At 35.1% G+C, this 10,324-nt stretch overlaps 1 protein-coding gene and 1 pseudogene across 1 annotated transcript; one reads left to right on the top strand and one right to left on the bottom strand.

The window, feature by feature from the left end:
• The first annotated feature begins 1,523 nt into the window (after positions 1-1,523).
• LOC110926328 lies at positions 1,524-5,197 on the top strand (annotated as a pseudogene).
• A 167-nt stretch (positions 5,198-5,364) lies between these two features.
• On the bottom strand, positions 5,365-8,244 carry LOC110926327 (probable calcium-binding protein CML21). Its single transcript, XM_022170074.2, has 5 exons — positions 8,065-8,244; positions 7,089-7,293; positions 6,499-6,701; positions 5,980-6,154; positions 5,365-5,636 (listed from the first exon to the last, which is right to left on the bottom strand). Exons 2-5 carry the CDS (start codon positions 7,285-7,287, stop codon positions 5,530-5,532), a joined length of 684 nt encoding a protein of 227 aa, XP_022025766.1. The 5' UTR covers positions 7,288-7,293; positions 8,065-8,244; the 3' UTR covers positions 5,365-5,529.
• Between the last annotated feature and the right edge of the window lie 2,080 nt (positions 8,245-10,324).

A 10,324-nucleotide genomic window follows, 5' to 3' on the forward strand; every position in this document is an offset into this window, starting at 1 on the left:
GTAGTTCTTCTATCATCGTTATGGAAAAGTAATTTGAACTGATGTAATTAATTATGGTTATCAAAATATTCCCATAGAAGTTCCAACAATTACATTACATTCATCTAGTATTCCTTATGCGTACTAATACATATAAAGAACATATAACTTGTTTCCTTTGAAAAACCAATAATATGTGTGTAAAAGTTAATGATTAACAATATGAATGAACATCACAATTCATTACATGGGAACATTCTAGCAATTAATGGTCTATAACTTGTTTCGGAAGCCTTACAACTCACTTGGTCACAAAATGGATATCTTAACAACTTATGGTATTATACTGTTAAATAACATTTTTTCAAGTTTAAAACAGTATACATCCTTTTGTTTCATAGGAAACTAATTAGAAAAAAATAATTCGTTTTTTTTTTCAATGTTTGATAGGACGAATCAAGACAAGTTTCAAATAGCGTATGTATAATAATGCATGCATATACTATTAAATAATTTCAAGGGGGTCTGATTTTGTTACCTGTGTCATGAAGGGAATACCTATCAAGAACAAAGATATCGGCTTTCATGTTCCATGTGAGATTGTGAGGGCAGTGGCTCTCATTCTCTTGCGATGATTCTAGGTGATAGCATCATTGATCAAGGTTTTTAAGCCTCGTGCTGATAACGTGTTGTGAAACGATAGCAACAATATATAAAGTATATATAAACATATGAACTAGGATTATAGAGATTATGGAGACAAAGAGAAAATGGAGAATGTAAGAAACTTATTCTTGTTGATGTCTCATACAATATACATGATCCACCATATATAGGCTATAATATTAATACAGACATAAATGTGATATGGGAGTTAGAAATGTGAATAGTCACTAATAATGGATGCATTCATAACATTCAGAAAATATTAACGCACCGAATACTCCATAAACTAAATGAATACTTCACAAAATTCCCACACCACAAATAATTTTAAAAGGCCGTATTAGTTCTTTCATCAAACTAATAATTCACATTATTCAATGCACTTCACAATTTCTTCACTAATTTCCTGGCTGCAAGAATAAACAATAACTAAATGGAATGAGATGGCAAAGAATAAATACCAAGGAACAAAACAATTGTGTTGGCCGAACATTATATCATCAAACGAAAAACAATCACGGTAATGAACTTCAACACCATAGCCCCAAAAAATACTCAATGCAGAGTTCGACATGCGCAACTAATACTTGCTACAAACTCTTTCATAATCATGTCAACAAGAAAAAAAGGATCGAATAGCGCTTTGATACCATGCTAATTGATAAACATGTACCAAAGAAAAGTGGCTAGGGTTTTATTATAATGAAAGGTGCATACATAAACAAAACAAAGAAAAGTAACACTATAAATAAAGAAACAATCTAGGATTACTAGCAAAATGGGCTAGACAATAAACCAAATATAATACAAGCCCACTAACTTTATTATTATTATTATGGTAACAGTTGCAAATACACGTTTCTTTATGCGCCATGAGGGACTTGTGAATTTGAAGACTTGAGGGCCTACAATTAAACACCATGATGAAGCATGCCCACCCACAAAACAGGCAAGAGGGTGGTGGATCCATTGCTTTTTACGTTGCAGTAAATCATGTACAGTAGCCACTTCACATCGTGTTGATCTCAACTTCTAATCTTCCTCCCTCCCTCCGGTTACGACGAGATATGTCTTCCGGTAGGTATATGGCATATTCACCTTCTCCCTCGCCTCATATCGCCTGTCTTCGATCCACAGCCACCGCCATCGTTGAGCAACAGGAGTATGTCGGTTAAATCTATCTCGAATACTAACTCCATATCATGATGATTGATTGACTGTCATCAGAGCGTGTTGTTCTCTTGATTTTTAGTAAACTGATGGAGAATTTGTTGCAAAGACATGTATAAGAGTGTTTGATTGAATTTCAATTGTTGTTGATTAAGAGGAAGGACTAAGGAGCTGCAGGGGGTTTCATAGATGATCTTCTTGTCATTGTGTAGTTTACTTGCTGTTTTTGTTGATATAATGATGGTGATTCATGTTCTTTACATGTTGACAGGTATCTATCTGAGTTACTGTCTGAACGGAACAAACTTAGCCCCTTTGTGCCTGTGCTTCCCAATTGTTACCGATTGCTGAATCAGGGTGAGTTTGTTAAATACAAAACTAGTCATTCATTTCATAGCATATTATATGATTTTTACCATTACAAACACAGCCTAATAGAGTTTTAGTAGGCAGTTTCAAGCTTTTAGTCATTGCTTTTTTTTTATGCTTGAAAAAGTGATTTGAAGCTCAAGTTAGAGTTAAATTATGATGCATGCTAACAACTACTGTGCTTCAAAAGAAGAAGGAGTATAAGTCAACTAAGTCCATTTGGATAAAAAGAGTGTATTTTGTTCATTGATGCTGTCATTGTTATTATGTTGATAGTTAGTTGGTTGAGGCACATGCCATAATATGAGTGACACGATAGGTGTGTCTGGAAGTAGAAATAAACAATCTTTTTCCTCTGCTTAAGGAACAAGTTCTAAGCTCTAACACATTGTTTGCATCTTTAATTTGGCTCTAATCTCTTTTAACTATGTATGTTCATATTTAAGGATAATCAACAATTTATTATATTCAAATACGCGTCCCTGAAGAATGTGCCCTTAAAATTATGTATTAGTAGTAGTAGTAGATATAGTCTGTTAACACTTCTAGTCTGATGCTGAACAGCTTATGACTGGAAAAGAGTTCACTTTACAACATACAAAAATGTTTTCCTGTAGTTCACATCGTCCTGCATCAGGGAACGGAGTTGCAAGATTTCTTGGTCATGGGTTTGGATAATAAAATTAGTTATAAGAAGAACAAAACATGATATCTTATGTAAACTGACCCTTCTAGGAGTTCTAGCTTAGTTGGTTAATCTTTCAGTTTCATAACCAATTTGATTAACCTTTTGAAGCATAAATGTTTTTGTCCAGATGAAATGTCTTGTTAAAGGTTGTTGGTTTTATAATGGTATTCAACTCAACTGACACCTGTCAAATCACCAGTATCGATTTTTTGTGGTGACTACTAACTAACTACTACTTTGATAACTGCTAACTAGTACATGTTGTTCTTGGAAATTGACCTTGTTGGAGCAGAAATATTGCGTGTAAGCACGCTGTTGGAGAATGCATCAGTTTTAGATCAAAGTGGGCTTGAACATGCTATGTTTTCAAATGGAGGAGCTAACAGATGGACCTCACCACTTCAATCAGAAGTATGGATAGGATACTAACCATTAACATAACCTTTTTCTTACTGCTTTTTACAAGCATTCCTGACTTACTTTTCATGCTAACTGCTTTGACTTGTTTCCAAACCAAATATATTTCTTATATAATCACAGGTAGTTTCCGGCTAACATCATCAACATTGATTGACCTCATAATGTAACCATCGTTAGATAGCTAACCTAACCCAAGTACCCAACCCGTTTTTAGGATATGTTGACCCACTACACCATCTGCATGTTTATACTTTTATGAATACTTCTTATATTGGTTACAGATTGTGTTATATTTATGTCATGGAGATGACCATCTTGAGACCTTTGATTATTATCGGTTTTTGGTTGTAAGACTTCTTGGTGAAAGAATCAGCATGCAGTAGCCTCCCAACAATGGTTTGAGCCATAAATTGAATTACTTAATATGTGCCTTCCCTTAACGCAAATTAGTAAAAGTTATACTTTGTTACTATAGCCAAACAAAACCACATAAATACAAATTTGTTTTTGTTTGGAATTCTTTCGTGCAGATGTCAGCTTTATCTGCACAGAGCTGGCTTGGTTCGCAAGGCAGTTCATCTGGTCTTGTAGTTAAGAGAACAATGAGGGTTGATATTCCAGTAGCCACTTACCCTAATGTAAGTTCATTTGTTGTCTTCTGTTACTAAATCTTGTATACTTGTTGGTTAATCTATGTTAGTGTTACTGAACTTGCAGTTTAATTTTGTTGGACGTCTTCTCTTAAGCGAGTGGAAGCAAGTACTGATTGCCGTGTTCTTATCAGAGGACATGGAAGCATCAAGGATCCAGCAAAGGTAAAATATATTATGGGTTGATTTGGTTTGGGCTATGTTTTATCTCAAATGGGTAAAATGAGAAGGTTCGCTAATACAAGTGTACAAAACTGACCCAACCTGGTTCTGACCTATTACCGAACCAACCCTGTTGGCATTCAAATACATCATGTATTCGTAATTTATTTCTACAAGTTGAATTAATAAAAGTTGTTGTTCGTGGAAGAATCTTCAACGGATTTCAGTCATTTTGAATATTGTCATAGCAAGATACGGCTTTTCTGCTGCATGTTAATTGTTTGTTTCATAATGTAGGAAGAGATGATGAGAGGAAAACCAGGGTTTGAACACCTGAATGAACCTCTTCACATACACATTGTGGAAGCAGAATTACCTGTTGATATAATCGATGCCCGTTTAATGCAAGCGCGTGAGATACTTGAAGATCTGCTTAGGCCTGTGGTATCAACTTATTCCCAAAAAAGATCACAAGAATATATTAATTTATATATTAAATAGAATGATTTTCAAGATTCTATGCATTAAAACACACTCCGTTTCCTTCCTAAGTCACCTTTTTATAAGTAAACAGGTTGAAACTGTCGTTACAAGGATTAGAATTGAAGCTGTGTTGTGTGTGCAGGACAAAACGCATGATTTCTATAAGAAGCAGCAGCTGCGAGAGCTTGCAATGCTGAAGGGCACCTTACGTGAAGAAACAGTTCAAATGTCAGGTTCAGTTTCGCCCTTTAACAATAATAGCCTGGGGATGAAGAGAGCAAAGACCACAGGATGATAAATCGGGTCGGATACTAGTGGGCTTTCAGAGCTTGCATATATTTGGAATATGCATTGCCAAACAAACTGCGTCTATGACTGCCTCCAATCGCCATCGGGCCTTCTAAGTGTTGCTATAGTCTCTCTTTTTTGAGGGATGGGATGGTTTTGTGTGTGAGAATTCTTATATATATATATGTGTTGCCTGGGTTTTTCGGCCTTTGTGTTGGTGCAATGTTAACTCACAAGTTCAGACTCGCTCTCTTATGCTTTTATATTTTTACCATGAGGACACGTTAGAGGAAATTAACAGGCCCCACGAATATTTCAGTTACTGGTACCAGGTAAAGCGCATCAGGAATATAGTGAAAACTAATTGAATAATCAGGTGCGTATCCCTACTATTCTATCCATTGAAGGTTATGTGTGGTTTGTTTGATCATGACCCATTTCACCCACTACGCCAAGCCCAAGTCAACAACGGGCCTCAAAACAAAAAGAAAGCGTGAAGCAAAATGCGCCGTTTGATAGATAGAAGCAACAAGTTCCAAGTTAAAAAAAAAATATTTACTTTTACAAACAAAATAAACAACATAAAGAGATCTTGAATCAGCAGCATCTTGGCTCGGTCATCGTAAGATTTCCTGCTTGTTTTGAATTACTTTCTCACTCTTCTGTGGCCTCTTCTTCGTCGTCAATTCCAACCCATTTAGTGAAGGCAAAGAGAAACTCCTTAAAGTTCACCATTCCATTTTTGTCCCAATCCATCTCCTCTGCATTCACATGCGACACTCGAATTAGAGGTGAGTATTTTGAGTTTTTAACCTGGTTACTCTTTAACGGGTTGATTTGGTTATATATCAGACAGGTCAAATGTTGTCAAAAGTCTACCTTTAATGATACCCCTTCTTATATATTGAGTTAGTAAAAAGTTCACATTATTGTCGTACTTTTGTAAACATATTTAACACACTAACTATTTATAAAAAAAAATATTTAAAAAGGTCAAGCCGTTTGTACTTGTTTCGCGTGAAATAACTACTTACCCCACCCATCCACACGCGTATTTGGTACACAATTGAACAACATACAAAAGAATGAGGGGAGAAGAGATACCAAATCTTTTCATGGCTATGCGCCCGGAAGATCCCTCCCCGGAAGTAGATTCATTTATTGCATGAACCATCTCACTCCTACTAACATAACCGTCCTTGTTTTTGTCCAAGAACACAAACGAGTCAACCAATGTTTCAAAAGTGGCTTCTAGATCCGGGATCTCCATTTGTGAACTCTTTACTAATGTTAAGAATGTAACAGGATGAAAGAAAACACAAAAAAGATTGAAAATTTTGACCCGCATACTTACAAACGAGTTTAATCAAATTATGTTTTATCTCTAGCCAGTGAAAGGGTAAAAAAAGGCCTAACGGATGTCAAAAATCACCTAAGACTCATTTTATTCTGAAACTAAACTATTATAGGACCAAAGGTGTTTCGGGTCAACCAGACCCAACTTATTTTGACCCATACCAAAATATTACTCATTTTGAGCATTTATTTAACCGCACCCACCCATTTTACCACCTGTAACAAAAAACACACAAAACACGAGTAGATTATCGACCACAAGGATACTGAATGAGTGGAAACAGAATCTTTCTTGAGAAGATAGACAAGACAGAGAAGCACAATGAACTCCTTATAGGCTATTCCCATGTCCTTGTTTATATCACACTCCTCAAAAAGATCATTAATTTCCTCATCTGTGCAATCGATTTCAAGCTTACGGAAGCAGTGATTCAGTTCTTTTGGATCGATTGACCCGCTTTTATCTTCATCTATATTTGAAAAAAATTAACACAGCATTAGATCGAGTCATCTCCCTTGGTCAACATACCGAATTGTTCATGTCCTTGGTTTAAATAAAGTGTGAAGTGCACCGAGGGTCCAAGGCAATAAGGTCCCTAGAGCTGAGGCGTGAGGCAAAGGTGCATGCATCATGTACGCGAGATGCAAGGTATTTATATAGTATTTTTTAGATTTCTATAAAATTTACATTTATACCCCCCCCCCCCCCCCCGGGCGCTCGTGCGCACTCATCATGCAATTTTGACCTATGCCTCATGAGCGCCCGTCGCCTCACGCAATGAAGTGATGAACCTCTTGCCCGAGGGTGCCTCATGCCTAGGCGCACTTTTTAAAACTAAAGTCATTCGTGTACTTACCAAATTGTTCAAATATAGCTTTGCACTTTCTTAGACCCACGTCAATTTTTGGGAATTTTAAGAGTATGGTATTGAAGGATTTCATGGAAGTTCCTTTGGATTCTCTCTTGCGCATTTTCTCCAGGATTTTGACTTCAAGCTTGGTTGTGGGGGCCGAAGTCAAAGGCGAGTCATCTCCCTTGGTCAAGATACCACCCATAGTCTCCTATAAATCAAATGATTATAATAAATGTTAATAGTATAAGAAATAACAGAAATTATCCAATTTTGACTTTTGTAGTCAAACATGTCCTTTTCTTGAACAGAAATCACAAGACTAGGTTTGTGTCTAAACAAAAAGATGATTACTACCTACAGTTTAGATCATAGGGTGTTTGGCAAAAAAGAACTTAATCTGATTCTTATTTGTAAAAAGAAAACTGATTATCTGATAACGCGATTACCTAACTATCCCCAACTTCAACCTTAACAAAATTCAAACACAATAATTCCACTATCATAAACTAACATAAACACAATTTTGGATAACCAAATCAGTTTTTAACATGTTTGCAGATATAAATCTATCTCAAAATCCGTTAGAGATCCTCATATAGGATTCAGGGGGTGTTTGGATGTGCTATCTCAAATTTCTTATCCCTATTCCTTCCCGGGTTACCCAAATCCGAGTAATCGGAAAATCAGAATTAGTTTACACATTTTTGTCATCTAGATCGGTTTAATTGCATATTAAGTTCAAAAGATGACATAAATCTTACTTAATTGTGAAGCAGAAATCATGAACAAAACAATGAATTCTCATGCGATAATGAACAAAACCCATCAATTTCAGACACAAAACTGCAACTGGGCATCAATAAAGTAGTAAATTAGAACTTAAAACATGCAGATATGAACTAATCGGGTGTAAAACCAGCTGAAATTGAGCACAGACAAACCCAAAAAGTAGACAGAAATCAGGATTTAAAAGACTTACGAAGTTCGGTGAATCTGAATGAAAGGAGATCTCAGGTTGGATTTATGATGCTAGTTGATTGATTAAACAGTGAATGGATTTAAAGAGAATAATACATAGGGGAGCGTCGTGAGCGAGCGTGCGTGGTGGAAAAATGTCAACCTTTGTCGCCCTTTATTGGATTTGTTTTATTTGGAAAAGTGGGTGGGATTTCGGGAGAATCGAGTGGGATATACGGAGCTCCGGGTTTTGTTCGCCGTAGCCTACCCATTTCGAGATTTATTCTATTCTAATCTAATACTTTTGTAACATAATTAATCCCGAGCATTATTGGTACTTACTAGATTAACGGAGTACTCCAAGTGTAATCTGAGTTTACCATCAATTCTGGAGAAAATCTGGTAACGCACCCGCCCATAGGCACGACGGTGAAATTACCGTTAAAACCCGTTTAGCTCAAGGATCGAACTCAAGTTTTCCTGGGTCTCCTATAATTGTCCACCCGTAGCTCACTCTACAACAAGAGGGAGTTGAACTTGCATCTCCAAGAGAAATACAAGTCTTCCACCATTTGATCTAGAGATCATTGGCAATCTAATCTAAGGTCATCCGTAGTGGGTGTTATATAGTGTCATATTCGGCTATAATGCCCCATGGCGCTTCGGAACACCGCCCCGCCCGGCGTTATGAGGAGGTTATGTGGTCAGCCGTGATATCTATTACGGGAGGAGGGGGTTTTGGTTTTTGTTTCTCACACACACACATATATACATACACTAGTTTATAGACCATGTATTACAAGGGTTTTATGATAGACACATGGAGTTGATCGAGTTATTTGCGGAAATAAATGTGTTTTCCATTTATATAAAGTTGAATGAGTTTTTTTTAGAATAAATATGTTATTGTTGAGGTTTGTTGCGTTTGAAGGACATAACCATTATAGGTTTTAAATTATTTTTTCTATTTTATATTATTTCTTGCATCACACATCATAAATATAAATTTTAATATGAATACATATAACCCTAATATGAACTATACACATGAACTTAAAAAAATATAACATCACTCATTTTAAATATTTAAATGATGCGTTTACGAAGTAAGAATTTTGTTTTTGAATACAAAATACATAGTATATTTTATTTCAAATTAATATTTTCTTATTTTATTAAGTGTTATCAAAGTAGAAGATGGAATGGAATTAGTTCATGATTTAATATTATATATATATATATATATATATATTTTGTTTATACTTATCTTTAACATCTGTGAAAATGATAATAACAAATTATAAACATGATAAGGTTTTAAATTTTTGGTTAAGTCAAATACTGATGGGTGTATAATTTTTGTTATTACATCTTCTTTTGGTAGATATGTCTTTATTTATTAAAGTAGAGATACTATATTAAAGTATGGGTAAGTAGATAACTAATATTAATTATTAAGAATTAAGAATATTCAATAGATATAATTATGAATATAAGATTATTTCTAATATTTATTAAATTCAATCATTTAATAGTTTTTATATTAATTTACTTATTATTTATTATATAGTTGAGGTGGCATAATAAATTGCCACATGGCATTTTGATGAAATATATTTTATAAGAGAATGCCATTTGGCATTAAAGTTACCCTTTTATTAGTATTAGATATAAAGCGGAAGGTTCAAATGAGAAGAAATTGTTTGTAAGAAGAAAAAAGAAGAAGTTTCAATCAATAAAAATGTTACATTTTACTTCATTTAATATTTGCATTTAATTTTATTTTAAGGGTATATTGGTAAACTTACTTGGGGTGAAGGGAGTGGTTACCTATTCCAAATAGGTAAACTCCTAATTCACCCAATCACACATTGTCATGTCAATTCACCTAAATAAGTTACCTAATGCTCAAAAACATTGGTGGTGGTTTATCTAATGGGATTTATGTAAACTATTAAAAAAAGGAAAAATGTGTGATTGGTTGAGAAAGAATGGACCCCACCACACACCCATCTCTCCCCCCCCCCCCTCCCTCTCTCTCTCACGGAATCGGTGAAGGTTCACCGAGTTCCTCAACCAAAATCGGTAAAGGCTTTGTTGGAGGTGGTTTACCGCTTCGGTAAAGAGGTTTACCGCCTCTCACCGAGCTCCACTCCGCTCACCCTTAGATCATTAATTTGTATTTTTCCTCTTAAATAACTAAGTAAATTAAATGTGTAACTCCTTTTTAAAATATATACTTTTTTCAAATTAAAAAACAACTTAAATTAAAGTGTAGAATA

Source organism: Helianthus annuus, chromosome 6, assembly GCF_002127325.2.
Source record: "Helianthus annuus cultivar XRQ/B chromosome 6, HanXRQr2.0-SUNRISE, whole genome shotgun sequence".
In the NCBI taxonomy this organism is placed as follows: Eukaryota; Viridiplantae; Streptophyta; class Magnoliopsida; order Asterales; family Asteraceae; genus Helianthus; species Helianthus annuus.